Raw genomic sequence first — 25099 nt, 5'->3', positions numbered from 1 at the left:
CTCAGTGACATAAGGCCAACTCTAAAATATTTCAAATAAAGTATTTAAACACCTATAGATCAGTTTAATTCTGCAACCACCCCATGCTACTCCTATTGTGATGCAAAAGGGTTAATTGGGAGACACGGGGTACAGTAGCAATTCACTCGTCCCAAGGTACAATGCCCCGGGACAGGTCGAACATCAGCAACAGCTGCAGAAAGAACTACAGCTGGAAAAGCAGAGGCACTTAAGGCGTCCTTGTTCCAAAGAGACCAAACCCAGTTTAGGCAGTCGACTCAGTTCCTACCACTTCAAAAAACCCGAGCCAGGAGCGACTTCTGAGCGCATAGCCAGGGGTAACCCCTGAGCGTCACCCGGTGTGGCTCAAAAAAAAAAAAATACAAAAACCCCGGAACACCTACCTAAGAACCCAACCTACTCGGAGCCCCAAGAAAGTCAAAGGCCGCTTACCACCTGCTTCTTTCCCATTCAGTCCAAAGTTGAGCAGGCGCTGGCCCGACTCGGACACGCACAAAAACCCTCCACGCACCAACACCCGCGCCCGCCGCTGATCCTCCAGCCCGCCACTCGCCCCTCTCCACTCCCTCCGCGCCCGCAGCTCCATCACTCACGCTCCGACAGCCCCCACCGCCACTTCACCGCCCGCCCTATTTGCTATCACCGTCCTCCCGCACCGGGCCAACCCTCCGCTCGCCCCGCCCCTCCGAACCCTCAGCCCGCCTCCACGGCCCCTGGCCCCTCCCCTCACAGCCATCTCGACCCGCCCCTCCATCCTCGCCTTTCAGACCCCCCTAGCCCCGCCCCTCCAGACCCAACCCCGCCCCTGCACCCTTGCCCCGCCCCTTTAGAGCCAGTCCCGCCCCTCACAGCACCCTCGCCCCCCTTACACGACTTGCCACGCCCTCGCCACGCCCCTCGTTCTCCCGCCCCTCACCGACCCTTCCCTGCCCTTTGCACATTCACATCTCACACCTCGCCCACCTCACTCGCCCCGCCCCTCACATCCAGCTCGCCCTCCCGCCGGCTTTCAGGTCCCCCCCCCACTCGGCCCGCGAAAGAGGGGGCGAGGCGCCTCGGGCGCGCAGGCGCAGTTCGTCCCCGGGAGCGCGGCGTCGCCTCAGCCCGCGCAGGCGTCTGCGAAGCGGGCCGGCTCAGGCCCGGCTCCTCCTCGGCGCCCGGCGGAAAGGGGCGTGGGAGCCGGCTCCGGAGGGCCCCCGCGGGCGCAGGGCTGCCGTTTCCCAGGCTCCCGGGGGCCGCGGCGACGACTGGAGCCCGGGGAGCCCCGACTCACAGGCCCCCTAGTGTCTGACTGAGGAGAAGGCAGGGTCGTCGCCCGGCAAGGCTCGAGCCCGCGCGCGACCGGGCGACCCGCTGGGCCTGGCTCCGGGGCAGCCTCCCGCCTCGCTCGCCTCGGCCCAGCCCGGCCTGGCCCGCGACGCCGCCCCCGTGGCCCCCGAGCACGCGGATACGCGCGCGCGCGCGCACGCGACGCCGCCTTCGTGGCCCCCAGCACTCACGCACGCACACACACGGCGCTCACCGGGGCTTCGGGACGCGGCCTCGAGTCCGCCCTCATGGCGCCTCCGGCCGCCGCCGCCGGTTCCCCGCGACGCGCGTCCACGCGCCCCGAGAGCCCGAGGGAGGGCAGGCAGGCGGGGGCTCGTCGCTCGGTCGCCGCCCCGGCCGCGCCTCCCGCGCTTCTCGCCCCGAGCCCGCCGCGGGTCGGTCGGGGCCCAGGGGGGCCGGTGCGCGTCCCCGCGGGCCCCGCCTCGGCTCCAGCGGGAGGTAGGAGCGGCCTGAGGACAACCAACGGGCCCGGGTCCCGTTGTGCAGTGGCTCCGTCCGCTGGAGGAACCCTGGTTTGGAAAGAAAACGCCCTTCGCGAAACTCGAATGCAGGCTCATCGGAATGTCATGTATCTGTTTCGCTTGGCTCATTTTTTCCGTGTGAAAGGAAAACTGCAGCTTTAAAGAGCAACTATTTTCAAGCGTGCGCTCCGGTTTTGCAATTAGGAAAGGTATTGGAGGGATGCTGCGTGCGCTTGGATAGAAATGATGTACATGGGGCCAGAGCGGTGGCGCAAGCGGTAAGGCGTCTGCCTGGCATGCACTAGCCTAGGACAGACCTCGGTTCCGTCCCCTGGCGTCCCAGATGGTCCCCCAAGCCAGGACCGATTTCTGAGAGCATAGCCTGGAGTAGCCCCTAAGCGTCACCGGGTGTGGCCCAAAAAGAAAAAGAAAAAAAAAATGATGTATGAGATGAACAAATGCAGTGCTGGAGAGAGAACTGCCCGTTTGATTCCCCGACACTACATAAAGTCTGCTGAACACTACTGTAGGTGGCCAAAAAAAAACAAAAACAAAAACAAAACAAAACAAAACAAAACACAAAAAACAAAAAAACCAAACCCCCCAAAAATAATAAACAGGTGTAGGGACAGGAAAACTTAAGAAATCTCAGAACAAAGCATTGTAATAACATTACAATCGTGTGATTTTTCTCAGATCCTGGTATCTAGGATTAAAGTTCATAGCGTTTTTCTAACTTATAAATGAATGTTGGCCATGATTTTTTTTTTTTTTTTGGAAAGAAAAGGTTGTTAAAGCCCTGATAATAAGAATGAACTTAGGCCAAAGCAATAGAACAGCAGGCAGGGTGTTTGGCTAAGCTTGCCCTGCACATGGCAGACCAAGGTTCAGTCCCCAGAAACCCAGATGGTTGTCCAAGCACCTCCTGGAATGACCCTGAGCTCAGAGCCAGGAATAACCCCTGAGCACCACTGGGTGTGGTCCAAAACCAAAAAAGAAAACTAGGTGACTCTCCAAACACACACAAACATGCACGCACGCGCATACACACACACACACAGAGACACAGACATAGACACACACACACACACAAACACACTGAGTTTTAAAGTGAGATTAATAAACCACAGCACTTTTAGAGTTGTACACGTTATAATGATTAAATCCTGTTGTTTCCAGTCCCAGCTGATAATGCCAGAGCTCTGGTTTGGGAACAGTTAAAAGTTCAGCATTCAGTTTCAAGCCAAGAGACAATTCCATGGGCTGAGCACATGTGGATGTCCAGGATCACTGCCCTACAGCCTATAGCTTGCAAAATACTGGGAGTAGGCCATGAGCAGCCTTGTATAACCACCTGAACACATACAAAAACTTGGCATGAAGCAGGAGGCCCTCTTGAGACTACTGAAGTTTTGTTTTGAGCTTTGTTCTATACCCTCTCTGCTGGCTCTACCCTCAGTGCTTACTCCTGACTTCTTTCCTCAGGAATCATGAAGCTGGGAGTTGGGGAGTGGGGAGAAGTATAGGTGGTAACCATATGGGGTCTCAGGGATAGAACCCAGACAGGCTATTACATGCCCCATCCACTATCCTATCTGTCTTTTCCATTTCCTTAAAGATTAGACAGTGTCAGAGGAAATCCATGCTGCTGGTATCCACTGTGGCTCCTCTTGAGCCTTTTGAACTGCTGACAGCAACTGCGTGCATGCATCTTGCAAGTTGTCATTTATAATCATGTGGTCAAAGAACTGCCCAAACTGAGTTTCCATTTTTTGGGCCAAATCCTCCATCTCCTGTAGATCTTCATCCTTCAGAACACATATAAAAATATGGATCACACAAACCCAATAAAGCAAATAGAGATAAGAACACAGTTTGCTATATAGTTATTTTCAGTCATAAAGCTTTTTGAAGCAAGGTTGTTTTTATTGAATTAAAACTAGATGTGAGGGGCTGGGCGGTGGCGCTAGAGGTAAGGTGCCTGCCTTGCCTGCGCTAGCCTAGGACGGACCGCGGTTCGATCCCCCGGCGTCCCATATGGTCCCCCAAGCCAGGAGCAACTTCTGAGCGCATAGCCAGGAGTAACCCCTGAGCGTCACCGGGTGTGGCCCAAAAAACCAAAAAAAAAAAAAAAAAAAAAAAAACGATGTGAAAGGGGCCAGAGCATTAGCACAGTGGGTAGGGCGTTTGCCTTGCACACAGCCCACCTGGGTTCGATCCCCTGAGCTTGCTAGGAGTGATTTTTGAGTGCAGAATGAGGAGTAAACCCTAAGCACCACCAGTTGTGGCCCAAAAACAAACAATAAATGTAAGGAAAGAGAAAGCTTGGAGATACGTGTTCAAGAAAAGACACAGTGTGAAAGGTCAAACAAGTGAAGAAGGGCAAGCAAGATATGTATTAATGGGAGAACACAGACTTGAAGAGCATACCAAAGCTATTTTCTTTTTAAAAATTAATTCACCCTGGGGCATTGGTGGTTTATTGACACTACTGGTGGTATCGTAACATTGCAAGTATAAAGCAATTATCTGGAAATTCAAACCACTAAACTGTATTCTAAAAAGTGGTTACTATGTTCAGTATTGTGTTTTATGTTGTTAACCACATGTTTTTTAAAAGTAATATCTTGATCTAGGTTATCTGAGTCTTACACAAGTAAAAATTCACTATGCTGTACATTTAAGACCCGTCATTCCCTTTTCTAATGTATACTGTATTTAAAGTAAATTTAATTAAATACTATAAGACAATAAAACTCGGAGCAGGAATACCTAGGGAGAGTTCACCAATTATTTACACCTAGCTCCTCTTTTACTGCCATCATTAATATTTTGTGTTCATATTATATATTTACTCATAACTTACATAAAAATACCTCAGCATGGATAACATATATTTAGTATATCACATTGTTTTTGTTTAGTTTTGGGGCCACACCCAGTGGTACTCATGGGTAACTCCTGGCTCTGCACTAAGGAGTTACACCTGGCAGTGCTTGGGGGAACACATGGGATGCTGGAGATTGATCCTAGGTCAGCCATATGCAAGGGAAGCTCCCTATTTGCTGTACTATTTCTCCAGCCTCAATAGATTATAGATTTTTGGGTTTTTGTTTTGGTTTGATTTGGTTTTGGGGTCATACCTGGTGTCGCTAAGGGGTTCCTCCTGGCTCTGCACTCAAATTGCTCCTGGAAGTCTTGGGGGAGCATATGGGATGCCGGGGGTCAAATTTGGGTTCGTCCAGGGTTGGCCACATGCAAGGCAAATGCCCTATCGCTGTGCTATTGCTCTGGCCCAATAGATTATGTTTTAAGGAAACTGTTTTTTTTGTTTTTTTTTTTAATCAAAAAGTGTTTTCAGGGCCAAAGCAAATAGCACAGCAGGGAGGTTGCTTGCCTGCAACCAACCCAGTTTGATCCCCAGTACCCCATAGGGTTCCCCCAAGCCTGCCCCAGTACCCTATAGGGTCCCCCAAGCCTGCGAGGAGTGATTTCTGAGTGCAAAACCAGGAGTAATGCCTGAGCACCACCTGTGTGGCCCCCTCAAAATTTTTTTTAGATTTTTAAAATATGTATTTGTTTAGAAGTTAACATGTGTATACTAGGAAACTTTTTGTTTCCTAATCAACCAAATCAACCAGAATCAGACTGTATATCTGCTTTAGTAAACTGTGACTTGAAGAGCATTTTTTGTTTTGTTTTGTTTGGTTTGGTTTTTGGTTTTCGGTTTTTGGGTCATACCCGGAGGCGCTCAGGAGTTACTCCTGGCTCTTCGCTCAGAAATCAACCCTGGCAGGCTCTGGGGACCATATGGTTGCCAGGAATCAAACCAAGGTTCGTCAGGGTTGGCTGTAAGCCAAATGCCCTGCTGCTGTGCTATCACTCTGGCCCTGAAGGTTTCTTTTGTTTGTTTTGTTTGTTTGGGGGTCACACCTGGCATCACTCATGGGTTACTCCTAGCTCTTTGCTCAGAAATAGCTCCTGGCAGGCTTGGGGGACCATATGGGATGTCAGGATTCGAACCACTGTCCTTTTGCATGCAAGGCAAATGCCCTACCTCCATGCTATCTCTCTGACCCCGAAGGTTTCTTTTTTTTTTTTTTTTTAACTAGAGTTCCTTTCTTCAATTTTTGTTACATTTATAAATGATATATAGTAAAAAGGATACATCATGAGACCTTTTCCCTGGTGGGAAAGTTTTCTATATGATGCTAAGAGGACTCAGGAACTACTTCCAGCAATACATAGCCTAGTGGCAGTCAGTGCTATGGGCTAAGGATGCACAGCTACTCAGACCTCTGGTGCAGGAGGCCTCTACCACCACACCCAGAGATGTTCAGGTAGCCATGTTGCACCAGGGATGGAACTGGGTGGGGTATCATGCAAAGCACGTGGCTAAAAAACTTCTTTTTAAGATTCCTTAACAAGGGATGATGTTTTTAAAAAAATAGCCATTTTTGGCTAGGGGTTTAAAAAGAAACCCATATATTCATCTGTTTCTTCTGTATTTTACCTTGAATTTCATGTCCACAAAGTACTCTGTAATGATCTTGGCATTTTTCCGAGATTGCTTCAGATAGCTCATCTTAGGTGGCTTTATAAATATGACATAAGGTTTCAGTTCATGGGTTCGAGTCACTTGAATACACTGCATGGAAAAGAAATGAACTTTTTTGTTTTGTTTTGTTTTGTTTTGTTTTTTGAGTCACACCCAGTGGCTGTCAGGGGTTACTCCTGGCTCTTCATTCAGAAATTGCTCCTGGCAGGCATGAGGGACCACATAGGATGCCAGATTCAAACCACCATCCATCCTGAATCGGCTGCTTGCAAGGCAAACACCCTACCACAGGGCTCTCTCAGGCCCCAGAAATGCACATTTTAGAAACAGAGGCATTCATTTCCTTGAGTCAGCATTAATGTTCTCAAGTTTTCTAAGACCAAAAATTAGCAATTATTGTAAGCAGAGAATAATCTTCTGTGTCCTAAAGCTTTCAATTCAAAACATTTTCATAATTAAAAGATGGGTTTTAGAACCAACATTATGTTCAAGTCCTGGCTCTTCCTCTAGGTATGATACTCTTATTAATATCTCAGATCAGGATTTCAATGGATACATTCTCAGAGCGACTGAGTTCTCTCTTACATGTTCCTTTACTCTATTATCATATTAGATACTGTTATCAGCTACACACTGATCACCAGCTTTAACCTAAGAACTAACATCTTGTTCCCTGACCCTCTATAGCACATGGGATATGTTTAAATGACTGCAAAATACAAACAAAAGACAAAAAATTGGACCTATATGGTGATATAGCTTAAATGGAAGAGTAACTTGCCTAGCATGTCTGAGTCCAATCCCTTGTACCACATGGTCCTACCACCACCAGGTGTGGGTGGTGATACCCCAAATACTGCCAAGAAAGGCTGAGTATGGCCTCCTATTAAAAAATTGATCCCTTGGTCCCCCAAGCCAGGAGCAACTTCTGAGCGTATAGCCAGGAGTAACCCCTGAGCGTCACCGGGTGTGGCCCAAAAACAAAAACAAAAACAAAAACAAAAAAAAAAATTGATCCTTGGTAAAAAAAAATATTGATCCTTGGTGACATGATACTGTATCTAAAAAATCTTAAAGACTACAAAAAATCTTCAATAATGAACTTTTGTAGTAATGTGGCAGGTACAAAATTAATACATAAAAATCCATACGGGGCCGGGTAGGTGGGGCTGGAGGTAAGGTGTCTGCCTTGCAAGCGCTAGCCAAGGAAGGACTGCAGTTCGATCCCCCGGCGTCTCATATGGTCCCCCCAAGCCAGGGGCGATTTCTGAGCACATAGCCAGGAGTAACCCCTGAGCGTCAAACGGGTGTGGCCCAAAAACCAAAAAAAAAAAAAAAATCCATGGCTTTTCTATATATAAATAATTCATAATTGTTCCTCAGAAAATCAAGTGTTTTGGAGTCAATTTAACTAAAGTGAGTCACACATCTTTTGTTAAACTATATCTTTTATATAATTATATATAAATAAATATATATAAACTATACAAAGAAATGGAAACAAATACCTTACTCATGAATTGGAGGATCAACAACATTAAAATGGCAATACTTTCCAAAGCAGTGTACAGATTTAATGCAATCCCTTTCTCAAAGAAGTGGATCAAGCACTTCTGAAATTTGTATGGAACAATAAATGTCCATGAATAGCTAAAGCAATCCTTGGGGAAAAGGAGATGAGAGGAATCACTTTCCCCAACCTTAAATTGTATTATAAAGCAGTAGTCATAAAAATAGCATGGTACTGAAACAAAGACAGACCCTCAGATCAATAGAATAGATGGGAATATTCTGAGATGGGCCTACAGGCATATGATCAATTAATCTTTGATAAAGGGACAAGAAATACAAAGTGGAGTAAGGAAAGCCTCTTCAACAAACAGTGCTGAGAAAACTGGTCAACTACATGCAAACTCAGATTTCTAACGCTGTACACAAAAGTCAAATCAAAATGTATTAAAGACCTTGATATCAGACCTGAAACCATAAGGTACAGAGAGGAAAATGTAGATAGAACACTCCATGATATCCAAGTTAAAGGCATCTTTAAGGAAGAACCACCACTGGCCAAGAAAGTGAAAACAAAGATAAACAAATGAAAATTGAAAAGCTTCTGCACCTCAAAAAAAATGGTGACTAGGATACAAAGACTACCCATAGAATGGGAAAAGCTATTCACCCAATACTCATCTGATAAGGGATTAATATCTAAGGTATATAAGGAACTGGTAGAATGCAACAACAACAACAAAAAAATCTAACCCCTTCCAAAAATGGGGAGAAGAAATAAAAAGACATTTTCTCAAAGAAATACAGATGGCCAAAAGGCACATAAAAATGCTCCACATCACTAATCATCAGGGAGATGCAAATCAAAACAACAATAAGATACTGTCTCACACAACAAAGACTGGCACACATTACAAAGAGCCAGAACAACCAGTGCTGGTACGGATGGGGTAGGAAGAAATTCTTATTCACTGCTGGTGGGAATGTTGGCTGGTCCAGACTTTTTGAAAAACTATATAGATATTCCTCCAAAAACTGAAAATTGAGGTCCTATATGGTTCAGCAATACCACTTCTTGGGATATACCCTAGGAACACAAAAACACAACACAAAAATATCATCTGCACCCCTATATTCATCACAACACTATAATAGCCAGAATCTGAAAACAACCCAAGTACCTGAGAACAAATGAGTGACTAAAGAAAATGTGGTATATCTACACAATGGAATACTATACAATTGTTAGGAAAAATGGAGACATGAAATCTGCTTATACATGGATGTATATAGAGAGTATTATGCTAAGTGAAATGAGTTAGAAGAAGAGGGATTGACATAGAATAATAACACTCATTTATGGGATATAAGAAAAATAAATGATAAATGTGGTATATTATCCAGAGACAATAGAGCACATGATTGCAGTTAGGGCAGAGAAGGAACCACTATGACAGTGATAGTTGGAAATGACCACTCTGGACAAGAAATGGGTGCTAAAAGGAGAAAAAGTGATATGCATGATATTTCTTTAATAATAATATTGCAAATCACAGTGTCTAAAAGAAAAAAAAAGGAAGAGAGAAAGAGAAAGAAGCAAAATGCCTGCCCCAGAAGCAGATGGAGGAGAGGGTGGGAGGAAAATTGGGGACACTGGTGGTGGGAAATGTTCATATGTGAAGGGTGGGGTATACTGTAAGACTAAAACTCAATTTTGAAGAAGTTCATAATCAGTGCTTAAGTTCGTTGGTTTTTTTTTTAAATTGATTTTAGGGGCCGGAGAGACAGGACAGCTCAAAGCAACATAATTTGCAACATAATGAGCAACATAATTTGCACATGAAAAGCCTAAATTCAATCCCAGGCACCATAAAGTACCCTGTACAATGCTGGGAGTGACCCCTAAGCATAAGACCAGAAGGTGCCCCTGAGCACTACCAAGTGAGGCTTAATTTCCAAAATGGGGTCTGCACAATGTATAAATTCTTATTTTATGTTTGGTTTGGGCTACACACAGCAATAATCACAGCTTATTCCTAGCTCTGAGCTTAGATATAACTCTTAAAAGGGCTTGGAACCATATAGGTGCCAGGGATAGAACCAAGGCTAGCCTTATGCAATGCAATCACCTTACCCATTCTCTGGTTCCTGTATGTTCTTTATCTTACTTTACTTGCCCTGTTCTATTTCACATATAATCTTGGGAGGACAGTTATAGATTTATAGATAGCAAATTTAGGCATCTTGCTTCCTTTTATACCCTCATTTTATACCCTCCACAAGAAGTCAATCCTTACTTAGTGATCAAAGCTGGAAAGCAAGATTCTAACTTTTCGAGCTAGATTATAACTTTTCTTTTTTATCACCTATTTTATTTGTTTATTTAAACATGTACATTTACTTTGTCCCTTGAGCCCCCAGATTGTAGAACATTATAATATTTCTTACACAAAGCAATCCAAAGCCAAAAAATTTATGCAACTCCTTTAACATTAAAAGCTGTAGTATTGTTGACACAATTGATTATAATACAATAATTCAGTAAGAATGAGTCAAAGGAGCACAGCAAAGACTGTATTAGTGTGGCAATTGTTTGCATAGGCCCAGAAAAATATAGGGGACATGGAAAGAAAAAGCCTTGGCCTAAATACAAGAAGACCTTACCCCTGAAGTTTTCTGGCATAAGACCAACTCTAGGCTTCAGGCATATTAGGTTATCCAACTCAAGTCATTGTCTGTATGCCAATACACTTTTATTTTTCACACAGTCACTGGTGTTGGTGTCAGGTTTCTGCAGCCAAGGATCTCAGAATATGTCCATATCCTATATAAGAGTCAGGATGATGTGGAGCACCCTTTAGTTTCACTCACAATTTGAGGGTGATGCAGAGAGCTCAGTCTTTAAAGCAGGTTGTTATTGTTGTTAAGTTCTCTGGGTGTTAAAGGGAATTCTCTGTTAAATAGGTCTATGCCAGAGCAGTGGTAGGATCTTCCCTGGTAGAGGATTGTATTCAGGTGATGTAATACACAACCATGGTTGTTTTGTAGATGGCATCCCTGGTTCAGGGGTAAATGGACAATGCCCATTCTTTTAAGACATGAGCCAGGTCTTTATGACAATGTTCAGGGTGTAAGGTCCTACTGCATTACAAGATTTGTGTGTTCCCATCTCTATAAGATAAGAATGTGTTTGTATATAATTTCCCATTTTAATGTGCCTATGCAAAGGAAGAACAGTATCACATGGCGAGATTGGTGCCTATGGGGATGCTAGAACAAGTCCAACAATCCAATTGACTTGGTTCTTATATAAATGTTAAATGGAGGGTAGATTATAACTTTTCTTTATGGTCACCTACTCAGTTCTGTTTTTGTGTCCAGAAGAAAAGACCCCCTCAAGGACCACTAAAGGCAATTCAACCCTAAAGGTGACCATCAAGAAACCTCTCATCCAGCATACCTGAGGCTCCAAGTCCAGGACACAGATCTTTCCTTCCTCAAGGACTGCATTCACCGAGTCCACACTGGTACCATAGAGGTGCCCTTTGTATTCACTATGCTCAAGCATCCTGCAAGGGTGGGCAAAGAATCGATGAACCCTTTGGACAACTATTAGTAATGGGCACAGGCCAAAAAAGCTACAGCTTTTTGTAGACTTCATAGGTACAAACTGATAATTAGTAGATATTCAACAGGAGAAAGAGAAAGTTTAATCCCCTAAAATTTGCAATTCAATAGAGCATCCTCAGGGCAGCATTGAGTGGGTAGAGAGCTTTCTTTGCATGTGTGGAACTGGATTCGATCCCTGGCATCCCATATGGTCCCCTGAGCCCACCAGGACTAATTCCTGAGTGCAAAACTAAGAGTAACCCCTGAGCATCACCAAGTGTGGCCCCAAACCAAAAATAAATAAACTAACAAAACAAAACAAAAACAACTACAGTCTCTCCAAAGGCAATCAATTACAATTAATTATCAATTTACATGTTCTTGTTTAATTAACTCTTCTAAATTAAGTCAATGCATCACCCTCAAAAATTTAGACAGTGCATTTAAATAGGGGTCTATTTTGAATACAGAATAGTTTCTAAACATCCAGCTTACCTGCGACTATGCACGAGGTTTTCAAATGTTTCCTTTGACACATAGTGATACTCACGTCCATTCAGTTCATAACTCCTTTTGCAACGAGTTGTATCTGTCAAAAAATGAAATGAGGGGCCGGGCGGTGGCGCTGGAGGTAAGGTGCCTGCCTTGCCTGCGCTAGCCTAGGACGGACCGCGGTTCGATCCCCCGGCATCCCATATGGTCCCCCAAGAAGCCAGGAGCAACTTCTGAGCGCATAGCCAGGAGTAACCCCTGAGCGTCACAGGGTGTGGCCCAAAAACCAAAAAAAAAAAAAAAATGAAATGAAAAATTTGCATTGCCATTATGCAATTGGATCAGGATATCTTATCTTATAGAGATGGGAACACACAAATCTTGTAATGCAGTAGGACATTACACCCTGAACATTGTCATAAAAATAAATAAATGAGATCTTTTTACTATGGAGATAACCAGACTTATAGATTTAGATGAAACTATATATGCAAATATTGAAATGCCCTGATAAAATATAATTTGACTTTTTAAACTCAAATAGATGGGGGCCGGATCAATAGCACAGCAGTAGGGCATTTGCCTTGCACACAACCGATCCAGGACAGATGGTGATTCAAATCCCAGTATCCCATATGGCCCCCCAAGCCTACCAGGGCCAATTTCTGAGTGAAGAGCCAGGAGTAACCACTGAGTGCAGCCGGGTGTGACCCAAAAACAACAACAACAAAAATTCAAATAGATGGATCAAGGACATAGATCAACTATCTGGAGTATGTGCTTTGGGCTGGAGGTCTGGGTTCAATGCCCAGTATCACATGGTCCCTGAAACATCACCAGGAAGAATTCCTAAGTAGAGAGTTGGGAGTAGCTCCAGAACACCACTGGGTATGGTCCAAGAGAAATGAAAACAAAAACCAAAAATCCAAGCAGAGTGCCAGGAAGACTGTAAGTCCTGAATGAATGTTAGCTATGATTGCTAAATGTTAGTCTTCCTGAAAGGTCCCCAATGAGTGTAGAGAAATGAGGTGGGGGGGTGTTGCCTACCAATGACATACCAGCAATTCAATTCCCTTTATTGTGATTAATATAGTTACAAATATTAAGGACATTTTTTGCATAGTTTCACAACAAACATGGCATGACAAAGAGATCAGCACATGCAAAGAGTCTGTTAGCAAACAAGAGCAATGAAATAAAAATGAGACATACGTGGAACAGCACTTCGAAAATGGGTAGGATCATGTTCAATAAGTTGTCTTCTCAGTTCATTCACGCCAACACCAGAAGGTCCTAAACACATTTTTAAAAGTCTCATACATGAAGCATGAGATGTAGATAAATCCAGATGGTGAAATAATCGTTTCTAGCATTTGTATTAAAAAGACAAAGCAGAGGCCATTGCCATCACACAGTGGGGAGGGCTTTTTGCCTTGCACAAGGCCGACCCAGGTTCCACCCCTGGCATCCCATATGGTCCCCCGAGCCTGCCAGGAGTAATTCCTAAGCACAAAACCAGGAGTAACCCCTGAACACCACTGGGTATGGCCCAACACCTCAACCCAAAAGAAAAAAAACAGAGCAAGGGGGTTGTTGGGGGGACTAGGGTGGTATGGGATGAATTACACAGTTTCTTTTCTCACAGCTTTAATAGCAGTGAAGAATTCTTGGGAACTGTCCCAGGACAGTTCATCAACCCACAACCTCACTATAGAGAATTGGGTGGGAATGATAAGGAAAGGAAAGCTATAATGACAACATCATAATAAACTTGCCCTTACACAAGTCACAAATGCCACCGTAGACTACATTTGACTGTAGATGACAAAAGCGAAACATGAAGAAGTTATACTGATTAAACCCCTACAGATCAAACAGTCTTCTGACAGAGAAACACCTCTGGGACCCAACGATAGTACTGAGGGTAGAGAGCTTGCCTGCACGCAGCTCACTTGGGTTTGCTCTTAGCATACCACCTGGTCCTCTGAGCACCTCCAGGAATGGTTCCTGAGCACTGTCAGGTGTGCCCAAAAAGGCAAACACAAGAAGCGTTTCCTTGCTGCTCCCTGGAGTTCAGCCACTCCTCCCTACTCTGGGTATTTGCATCTCTGCAGGGACTTACCCACGAGCACTATGAGGCGGTGCTTGTCTGAAGGGCATCGCTGGTACCTCACCACGGTCTCATAAGGAACAAACCCCGCATGGCAGGAGCAGGCTTGCGCGTAGCGATTGGACTTGAGGCGGGAACGGCGCAGGCTGCGGCGAAAGCCAGCTGCAGAGGGAGGGACAGTGACACAGGCAACCCACGTCCCAGGAAACTGCCCTCAATCCGTGAAGGGCACGTGTCTGCAGGGAGAAGCCTTGATGCAATCAATAGGATAGAAAATACGTGAGCAAGCTGCTTCCTGAGCCTTGTAGGACAGAAGTTAGCCTAGCCCAGTAGAGCTAGCACTTTTCCTCGTGCAATGCATGCTTTACGGGGAAAGTGGGCAGGAAGGGCAAGTGCAGGGCATGGGCAGACAGCTGGGGCCGGAAAACATCAAGTGGGCAGTTGGGAGTCTCAGTGGACAGAGCTGACCTTGAGTAGGTGTCTGAGTTAAGTGATAGCCACAGACAGTTCAGGAGGCAGCCAAAAGGCATGATAATCCAGTCCCTGCAAAGATGCAGAGGAAGCAGCCTACCAGGCGCTGAAGAAAGGCAAGAGGCCTGGGGAGTGGTGGGTGACAGTCAGGAGGGTGTGGGGTGCGAAATGGATGGGAGAAGCCAGAAATCACGGGGTGCAGCCAAGTGTTGGATTCTGGTCCCAAAGAACTGGGGTGGGGTGGGGGAATCATACAAGGGAAGGCCTAGAGTCAGGGATGGCAGGATGTGGTATGTCTGAAGGTTAGCAGGAGAGTAGGGGAAGAGTGTCAATGTGGGGAGAGTTAGGCACAGCATGGATGAGCAGAGGGATGCCCCCTGTTCCTAGGGCAGGGAGCACAGAACAAACATACTACATGTTTCCCTACATGCTCATATACACTACATGTTTCTCTAGATGCTCACATACATACTAGATGTTTCCCTAGACACTTACATATATACCACACATACCTCTAGGTGCTCACATACTACATGTTTCCATACATGCTCGGATACATACACACATACTCCATGTTCCACTCAATGATCACATACATACATGTTTTAGTAGATGCTCATATATAGATCACATGTTTTCCTACATGTTCATACACATACTACATGTTTCTCTAGATGCTCACATATTACATTTGTTTCACTAGATGCTCATATACTACATATTTCACCAGATGCTCACAATTGTGTGGTCATGGCAGAGTTGGGCATCACTGATTTCTAGAATTCTACTTAAACTGTCCACTGAATCATGGGCTCCCTGTTGTATTTAAGGCTGTTCTCAGGTCCTCTTCAGAGCAACCACAGCAGGTTGGGATTTTGCCTTGCACGCAACCCACCCAGGTTCCATCCCTGGCATCCCATATGGTCCTGTGAGCATGCGGGGGGGTGATTTCTGAGCGCAGAGCCGAAAAGAAAGAGAAAGGGAGGGAGGGAGGGAGGGAAGGAGGGAGGAAGGAAGGAAAAAAGGAAGGAAGGAAAGAAAGAAGGAAGGAAGGAAGGAAGGAAGGAAGGAAGGAAGGAAGGAAGGAAGGAAGGGGGGGAGGGAGAGTGGGAGGGAGGGTGGGAGGGAGGGAGGAAGGAAGGAAGGAAGGAAGGAAGGAAGGAAGGAAGGAAGGAAGGAAGGAAGGAAGGGAGGGAGGGAGGGAGGGAGGGAGAGAGGGAGGGAGGGAGGGAGGAAGGGAAGGAGGGAGGGAGGAAGGAAGGAGGAAGGGAGGGAGGGAGGAAGGAAGGAAGGAAGGAAGGAAGGAAGGAAGGAAGGAAGGAAGGAAGGAAGGAAGGAAGGAAGGAAGGAAGGAGTTTGTGAAACTCTCAAAGAAAATTAAGTAGTTGTGTTTGAGCCAGGGAGAAAGTTCAATAGTCATGCTGCACAGTGTTACGTGCTAAAATTCAGGTTTGATCTCAAGCACCACATGGTCCCCCAAGCACCCCAATAAGTGACCCCTGAGCATAGATCATGGAGTTTCTATTTAGTACTACCAGATACAACCTCCAAACCAAAATAATAATAATTGTGTTTGATGAGTAGTTAAGAACTACCCAGTAGAAACAAAATCAATGATAATAAATGATAAATATATTAGCATATGGACTTGCAAAATAAAGAGGGGAGCTAGAGCAAGGACTCTACTTGGTAATATTCCTCAATGGATGGTGTAAGCTAGTGTGAATGTAACTTAGCAAGTATGAAGCCCACCGCTGAGTCACTACCTACCAATCAAGAGCTGACCATTGCTCACAAATTCCTCCTTGTCTGGAAGAGAGAATAGCAGGAACAAAAATTATGTGGAGAAGGAAAAGTTACTTAGGATGTATGAAAGTACTTCAAAATTTTCCAGTGATGTTATTTTCATAGAGGGCAGTGCCCTTAATCTAGTCTTGAGTGCTGGTTGAAGAATATTAAGTATCTCTACTCATATGCACCCTATAGCGAGACTCTATCATTTAAGTAACATATAGAGTCTGTTCTGTCCAGCGTGGTTGAGAACACACTGCTATTTCAGACTTGTTGTAAGTTATAGGACAGATACTGAGTTAGAGGAAAAACACATCAATATTGAGTATGCTTTGTAAACAGATGCTAAGAAACCTGATTACAAGAAACAAGTGTTGGGGACTGACTTGTTTGAGGCCATTTTGCTATTCTTTCTGCCATAATCCAGCCTTTCACCTAAAGGCTACATGCAGTCTTGCTGTAAGTTCTTGGGCCAAAGAGAAAGGAAAATGCAGCTGCAAAGTATAATTAATCTTTTAGCCCGGAGGAAAGCAACACAGCCCAGTACCATTCCCAGAAAAGAGGCCTTACTCCCTTAACCATATCCCTGAGTTTACAAGACATTCATTATTGTGTATATGCTACATTGTCTGTTCAAGATCACTGAGGCAAGCACATCTTGCACCACCTCCTGATAGTCAAGCAATTAGGAATGCAGCTAGAAGGTCACAAGATGTTTCCATGGATACTGCAAGAAGTATTGCCCACTTGCCTTATTTGGAATAATGAAGTAATTTTCATGCCAAAAGTGTGATTGACATCACCCTTGTACTGCCCCCTTCTCCTTCTCTATATAAGAAGGAGCTGTAGCCAAATAAAGTTGCCCTTGAACAGTGAGACGCTGCCTTGGGTCTTTATTATTAACCTCTCTCAGATTTTTTACAGTGTGGTTGTGCTTCTACCCAGCAAAATAGGAGTGCGGTTGTCTGAGAAGTCTTCCCAGCTAATTCCTGCTGGCCGGGCCCCCCTGGGGGGCTTCAGGACCCCGCATTTTGGCGCCCAACGCTGGGCTCGAAGACCACCGCCACACTCCGAACGACTACGGGTCGGCGAGTCCGGAGCTGTTTCGTAAATCGCAGGATATACCCCATCCGGGTAGGCGTTGAAACGAGTTAGCCTTAATCAAATATTTAAACTGCAGTTTTTTCAGTCGTTCTGATCACCGCCCCTGATTGGCTCTTGGGGCTTCGCCTGTTGGCTTCACTTCCATGGGTGTTTCATTGAGTACTGAACTTAAATTCATTATTGATATTCAGTCTGAGTTGAAAGCCAGACATGTAGAGGTTACCAAAAAGAATATTTGTAATTTTCTTATGTTTATTCATAATGTATGTCATTGGTTTATTATTACCTGTCCAGAAATTGTTGTGTCCACTTGGGACAAAGTAGGACATGAAATGAGTGATTATTTTGTAAATAATGATGATTCACAGAAGGAAAAAATTATGTTCCAATATTGGAGCCTGTTAAGAGATATCATTGTAACTAAAAATGCCAGAACCGCCAAAGACATCATCCATGCCGTTGAATCTCATGTACAACAAGTCTCCCGTGAGTGTTCCAGGACTCCCTCTCGTTCTAATTCTGTCTCTCATCTCCCTTCTCCCTCTGAGAATACTTCCCCTTGTCCTCCCTCCACCACTGATTCTTCTACCTTTGTCTCCAAAGTAACTAATGCTCTTAAAGATCTCTCTAATGCTTCTCATTTATATCCCTCCCTTACTTCTGTCCATGCTTCTGCTCTATGCACCCAGACCCCTACAGAAGAGGCCGCTGCACCCTCTGTGCAAAATCCTAAACAGCCCTTCACTTCCCTAGCTTCAGCTCCGTCCCTGTTTCACCACCCTCCCCTCCTTAGCCAGCAATTGCAACAATACAAAGCCTTTAATTGGAAAAGCCTCAAAGAGCCATTTCAAGCCCCTTACAAGCTCTCCTGCTTAGAATCTAAAAGCTGAACTCTTTGTCTCTTGGGAAGTTAACTTTTTTTTTCCGCTGCAAAGCCCTTGCAGATAGGCAGGAATCCTGATCTCTAAGCTCGTATAGCTGGCCTCGCCTCTTTTCATACCTTAAAGGTACAGCACACACTTTCCAGGTCCCAGCTTGCCAACATGGCTCTTGCTGCCCTCTGTGCCTGGAAGTCGCTCCCCAGAGCTGGCATTCCAGCAGCTCCCCCACACCGGCAACAAACTGTTGCTGCTTTCTCTTCCCCCCCCCCTTTTTCTGACTTGAGTTCCCAACTCACCACAATTACATCCATGGTCTCTCACCTCTCTAACAAACTTGATAATGCTCTTGGCTCAAAAACCAGCGCTACCTTTCCTGTCTTTCTCCCTAATGGAGAAAGTCTTCCCCCGCCTGCTCAGCAGCCTCCACCGCGGAGAACGCTCAGTCCCTAACCATGGCAGATTCCCTCCTCTCACCGCTCCCCCTCTTAAAGCTATAGAAATGAAACTACTTGGCCAAATTAAAAATCTTAAACAAATCTTAAGCCTTCAAAAACAGGCTGCTTCTCTTAATTCACAGGTTTCTGCCCTTCAGGCGTTCCCCCCCCCTCCTAAATCTATAGTTGTCTGTCCTCTGCCCACTGAATTCCACGGCCAGGCCCCCCCTCTTAAGAACTCAAAGAGACAAACTAATGAAAGTGAGGCTAAGTGCCATAAAACAGAAACTGCTGCAGTGCCTACAAAAAATTCTAAGGGCACAGTGAGCAGGATAATTACAAAGTATCATCTGCTAAGCCATAAAACCTTGCGATATCTACACTTTGCTGTTAAAACTTCTGAGCCTAATGTACCCTTTACTTTGCTCAAACCAATCCTCAGCCTCCTTCAGCCTCTTTCCTGCCAGCCTTGGAGAACAGCCAGCTCAAGCCCTGACACTCCCACTTTAAGCCTTCCAATTCACCTTGAAATACCCAATCTTTGTTATTCAAAAAAAAAAAAATCTGAAAAGTAGCATCTCTTGCATATTCTCAAATCAATTAATAAAACCATGATTCTCATGGTGCTTTTGCAACCCAGACTCCCCTCTTCGGTTGCCACTCCCTCTAATTCCAATAAATTAGTAATTAATCTTAAAAGATTGCTTTTTTTTTCTCTATATCATTACACCCTGCGGACTGTAAATAATTTGCCTCTAGCCTTCCTGCTGTTAACTGTGCTAGCCCCTCCCCGAATTATCAGTGAAAGACTCTGCTTCACCTTGTCAGCCCTACACTTCGTCAAATATGTGTTATTAGGTTTAGTGCATTAAGTGGTGTAAAGTAATTATTAAAACATTAAAAAGCAACAGGAAGATAAGGGCAATAAACTTTTTTTTTTCATGCCTCTCAGAAAATTTTAAAGCAAGGTCATGATTCTGTCACTTTACAGATAACAAAATGTTGGTAAAAGAAAAACTTCTTTGTGTTTTAAAATCCAAACGAACACAAAAGTGTTAAATTTAAGTCTTATATTTCTATTAAAAGTTTTATTTTAATTTTTAAAGTATTTACAAAATTATGTGAAAAATAATGTAGTTAGCCTTTTTAAACAATATAGTTAATTTAATGCACAGTGAACACCTAGGTGTGCTTTATAGTACCCTTAGTTTTAACTTTGTGCTACAGCAATGGTTGTTCTTTATTTCTGCATTGAAAGAACTATTATTTTAAGTGCATTCAAAATATCAGCACATTATACAAATCTGTATATTTGTGTCGCAGTGAAAAAATAATATTAATGAAAACTATATTATATATAATTTTATAAGTAATATATAAAAGTAACTAAACTTTATAAGCAAATTAACTAGTATTAAATATAATTTTAGTCTTAAGTTCTAGGTGTGTAAATGCATCAGATGTCTTTAACTATATTTTATAATAATCTAAGCATTTAGTTAATTTAGTATATAATATTTTTTACAAATTATTCACTTAAAGTCTTCATAGTAAAAACAGTTGTTTGTATTTTTAAAATCAGTTTTTTATACCTTTAATAATCATAGTTCATGCTATTGTGTTTAATCATAAAAATTTTAACACTTTATTGCAGCTGTCTTACTGTTCTACTGCAAAACCAATTTAAAGAAAACCTATTCATTTACAGCAAATGATTTCATACTTCAGAGTGAAGACTCCTTCTACAGTGCTCATTAACCATTTTACTTAAAAAATTTTTACTGCTTATTAACCATTTTACTTAATGTTTTAAACTTCAAATTAAAATTGTTTTAAAAATGTTTTATGTTAAATCTAAACCTTAAAATTTATTTTCAGCAAAGTTCCACTCCATCTACATTAAGTACTTCTCAAAACTAAAAAAGTTTTTCTACAAAATTTTTTTTTCTTCTCACAAACATGCTAGCTAAATATTTAAAAGCGCTTGTCAATTTTTTATAAATCAGTCTTAAATCAATCCTTTTGTCTGTTTATGTGTCTGTTGTGATGAATGAAAGTGGCCACAAGTGTAAAATGTTGTGTTTAGTGTTGTTTTGTTTTGTCTGTTTATTTGTTATCTCTACATTTTATAATAATACAATTTTTAAAGCCTTATCCATTTTTCAAATTTCAATTAATTTTTTCAACCTGGTTCAGTCTGGTCAGTTCACAAACTGGCATCTTGCAACTAAAAATCATGTGTTAAAAATTATGTATTAAGCTAGCTTTGTCCTTCTAAGAACATGGCGGAAAGTGTGAGGGATGGCAAACCCCAAATTTCTCAATGGCCATCGGGGATAACTTTTCCCTGGAGAATTTCTGGACTTTGCAGTCACCCAACTTTCCTGCTACGTGTAAGTTCAGGCCTATAGAATATGTATTTATAGCTAAAAAATAGCATCTAGCTTTAAAATAATAACTAAAAAGTTTAACAAAAATCATTTATGTTCAGTTTAAAAGTTTTTAATAAATTGGCGATTGTTAATTATAAAAATTTTTTAAATGCTGAAGTCTAACAAAAAATTTCCGCAGCCTTCCACAGTCCTGTCTTCATCCACTTCAAAAAAGCCTGTCACCCCTCCTGCCAGCCGCCTTTCCTGCAAACCTGTTTCTGACGGACTCCACCTTTGACAATGCTGAATTGAGCACTCTGCCTAGCTGCCTTGGTTGCCCACCATTGCCACCAACAACCTCCATTGTAAACAAGTCACGGTCGTGGAACTTTGCTTGCTCGAACCATATATGTGCCCGCCTGTTCAACAATCACACATTTGCAATCAAACCATTATTGTTAACAACTCTTCCATCTTCATTGAAGCCCCCAACTCCACTTATTTTGTTTACTCCACTGCATTTTCTCCCCATATTGTTACTAAAATGTTTCTTGCTTATCATAATTATTATGTTTTAGCTTTGTTAAAGCCTACATTAACCATCAAACCTGTTGGTCCGGTTTCCACCTTAAACCTCATCCTGCAAATGGTCAATGCCTCTGCCCAAGCGCTCTCCAACACCAGCTATGAACACTGTTAAATCTGCAATTCACCGGTTTCGCCGTTTTATAAAAGCATCACAACGTTTAAATCTCCTATCTACACCAATAACTCTAAACTTCTTCTCTGGAAAGTTCAGCCTCAGCGTCATTAACTCACTGTTGGGCAAGTTGTAAGCTACGGACTCTGCCTTCTGGCCCATCCTCCTCCTCTCAAGTTATTTTAAATATTATAAATGCCTCTGCTCTAGCCCTCACAGAACCATATTATAAACGCTGTTAGCTTAGCTTCTCTCCTCAACCCCTACGATACTGTTAGTTCCCTTGCTGATGTTGTTCTCCAAAATCGTCGTGCTCTATATTTTGCCCTTATGTAAGAGGGGGGAGTCTGTGTGGCCCTTAAAGAACTATGCTGTGTATTTAAAGACAAATCTGGATTAGTTAGGGATAGTGTTCTACGTATTGGTGACGGTATAAAAGATTTTGAAAAACATTTCGATGAAGAACAAGGCTGGTACCAGGGCTGGTTTTTCTCTTCTCCTTGGCTTCACACTATCTTGTCCACTATTTTGGGCCCACTCATTAGCCTCATGCTGCTCCTTTCTCTTAGCCCATGGATTTTCCGCAAAATCACTGCCTTTATTAAGAACCAGGTAGATGAACAGGCAAAAACCTCTATTCAGGTTAACTACCAGCATCTAACCCCGCGTGACTCCTGTGAAAACTTGGCTTTAGTCACCAAGCCGCCTTTCCAGCCACTAAGTTTCCAGGAGATAGAGCGCATAGCTAACAAACGGAGCTCGCTCCGGTACTTGTGCTCTCGGCTGTGGAGATACCTACGACGGGATTAGCAAGGTCCCAGTTAGGACACGGCCCTAAAAGGCTACAAAGCATAATTCGGATCCCTGTGCACACCCACGGCGTTTGTAGCCACCTTTTAATTGCGGCTTTGGCCGTGTCCGACCTGGTCAAACCTTGTATGCCTAAGACACGGTTCTTCCACCCGCTCACGACTTTCCTTCTTTTATTAGAAGAGAAAGGGGGAGATGTTGGGGACTGACTTGTTTGAGGCCATTTTGCTATTCTTTCTGCCATAATCCAGCCTTTCACCTAAAGGCTACATGCAGTCTTGCTGTAAGTTCTTGGGCCAAAGAGAAAGGAAAATGCAGCTGCAAAGTATAATTAATCTTTTAGCCCGGAGGAAAGCAACACAGCCCAGTACCATTCCCAGAAAAGAGGCCTTACTCCCTTAACCATATCCCTGAGTTTACAAGACATTCATTATTGTGTATATGCTACATTGTCTGTTCAAGATCACTGAGGCAAGCACATCTTGCACCACCTCCTGATAGTCAAGCAATTAGGAATGCAGCTAGAAGGTCACAAGATGTTTCCATGGATACTGCAAGAAGTATTGCCCACTTGCCTTATTTGGAATAATGAAGTAATTTTCATGCCAAAAGTGTGATTGACATCACCCTTGTACTGCCCCCTTCTCCTTCTCTATATAAGAAGGAGCTGTAGCCAAATAAAGTTGCCCTTGAACAGTGAGACGCTGCCTTGGGTCTTTATTATTAACCTCTCTCAGATTTTTTACAGTGTGGTTGTGCTTCTACCCAGCAAAATAGGAGTGCGGTTGTCTGAGAAGTCTTCCCAGCTAATTCCTGCTGGCCGGGCCCCCCTGGGGGGCTTCAGGACCCCGCAAACAAGTACATAATTTTTCATTTGAACATATAGCGATGATATAGTTCAAGTTACATAATTAATCTTTTTTTTCCATTAATATGAGCTTTTATTTTCTCCCATATAAAATGGTTCATTCTATATAAATTGCTATTTGTTCTTGGGTTGGCAATTTTGGGAGGGGGGTTGGGCCACACCTGATAGAGCTCAGAGGTTAATTCCTGGCACTGTGCTTAGGAATCGCTCCTGGCAGGTTGGTGACCATACTAACCCTGGTTCCGAGTTGGCTTCGTGAAAGGCAAATGACACCCACTGTGCTATCGCTCTGGCCTGTGCCAATTGTTTTTGATAATCCAGGAAATTAAGAGAAAAGAGTGAGGAAAATTGACCTAATGTCTGAAAAGCATCTAAAAGTAGTCTAAAAACCTCATGTCTGATTTAGATAAACATAGTAGAGAAATAACAAATGCCCAAAGGCATTTGAAATAGAAATAATAAGCGTAAAAATTGGCTTCCAGTAGGGACAGTGTCAACAGAGGTCAGCATGGCAATAGGTCAGACACTGATGGAGAAAAGTGGTTACTCTGGAGTAGAGGGAAAGATGAAAGGAGGAATGAAGTGCCTGCCATAGGAGCCGGTGAGAAGGACTGGAGGAAACTGGGGACACTAATGAAAGGCAATGGTCGCAGGTGGAGGGACTCAAGTTGGAACATGTATGTCTAAAACTCAATCATGAAGAACTTTATAACTTTGTAATTCACAGAAATTCAATTCAAATAAATAAATAAATAAATAAATAAATAAATAAATTCCTTTGTTTGCTTTCACCAAAAGAAAAACACTAAAGTTCCTGTGTTTGCTTTCCACTCAGGAAAAAAGCTGTTTGAAAAATCCAGGAGAAAAGTTATAAAAATATACTCAAATTATTTTTCACTAACATGTTCTTTTCATTTATTCAGATCTATTCTCACCACTGAAATAAAGTACATAGGGTACGTGTTTACAAAACCAAGAACATTTGCAGCCTTTTTTGTGTAACCATTGAAAAAATACATTTTAAAATAAAAAGAAAACATGCAATATCAATGACATCTTCTTAGAAGTAAGAAGATTTTGCATACTGGATTATATCAATAAAAGGAAATGTTTAGGCAATAATTATCAAGTTTATTTACTTTCTTTGTTCAATGTTCTGTGTGATTGCATTTTTCGTCATTGATTTCATCTAGATAGATATAATATCATAAACATTATCCTGTTAGTAAACTGAAAGATCTTATAAAGCTCTATAATAAATGTAATAAATAATTGGACTTTTTCAGAAAATAAAAGGAAGCAATTACCTTCAGAAAGTTCCTCTGGATATTGGAGTAAGTGCAAAAACAGACATGAAAAAGATAAGTCTTTGAGCAGATCAATTAATGAATCACTTGAAGACAAATTACAACAGCTCTGTGTCTCTCATCAAAAGGTACAATTTGACTAAATGAAATTGATTTCATAGGGATCATTGCTGAGGAAATTACAAGAAAGAAATAAGAAAACACAAGCTATTTAGAACTGGGTGAATAATGTAGCCTGCCACAAAAGAGTTTTAAAATCCTCTCTAAGATTG

At 43.0% G+C, this 25099-nt stretch overlaps 1 protein-coding gene and 1 non-coding gene across 2 annotated transcripts in view; one reads left to right on the top strand and one right to left on the bottom strand.

Moving 5' to 3' along the window:
- Window positions 1-3260: 3260 nt before the first annotated feature.
- Window positions 3261-25099, bottom strand: part of MPP4 (MAGUK p55 scaffold protein 4) — a 45165-nt gene continuing 23326 nt past the window's right edge. Inside the window, exons 14-21 of the mRNA XM_049773253.1 lie at window positions 24828-24842; window positions 16331-16369; window positions 14102-14251; window positions 13192-13272; window positions 11983-12076; window positions 11339-11447; window positions 6325-6459; window positions 3261-3619 (exon numbers count right to left, since the gene is read on the bottom strand). Of these exons, the coding sequence (XP_049629210.1) occupies window positions 3431-3619; window positions 6325-6459; window positions 11339-11447; window positions 11983-12076; window positions 13192-13272; window positions 14102-14251; window positions 16331-16369; window positions 24828-24842 (812 nt within the window). The 3' untranslated portion in view covers window positions 3261-3430. The remainder of the gene's footprint in view (window positions 3620-6324; window positions 6460-11338; window positions 11448-11982; window positions 12077-13191; window positions 13273-14101; window positions 14252-16330; window positions 16370-24827; window positions 24843-25099) is intronic.
- On the top strand, window positions 19938-20067 carry LOC126009987 (small nucleolar RNA SNORA22). The gene has a single exon (XR_007496133.1). It is a non-coding gene; the product is annotated as a small nucleolar RNA SNORA22 (small nucleolar RNA).

The sequence above is a fragment of the Suncus etruscus genome, chromosome 5, assembly GCF_024139225.1.
Source record: "Suncus etruscus isolate mSunEtr1 chromosome 5, mSunEtr1.pri.cur, whole genome shotgun sequence".
Lineage (NCBI taxonomy): Eukaryota > Metazoa > Chordata > Mammalia > Eulipotyphla > Soricidae > Suncus > Suncus etruscus.
The sequence above is the reverse complement of the archived record's forward strand: the minus strand, read 5'-3'. Positions and strand labels throughout refer to the sequence as shown.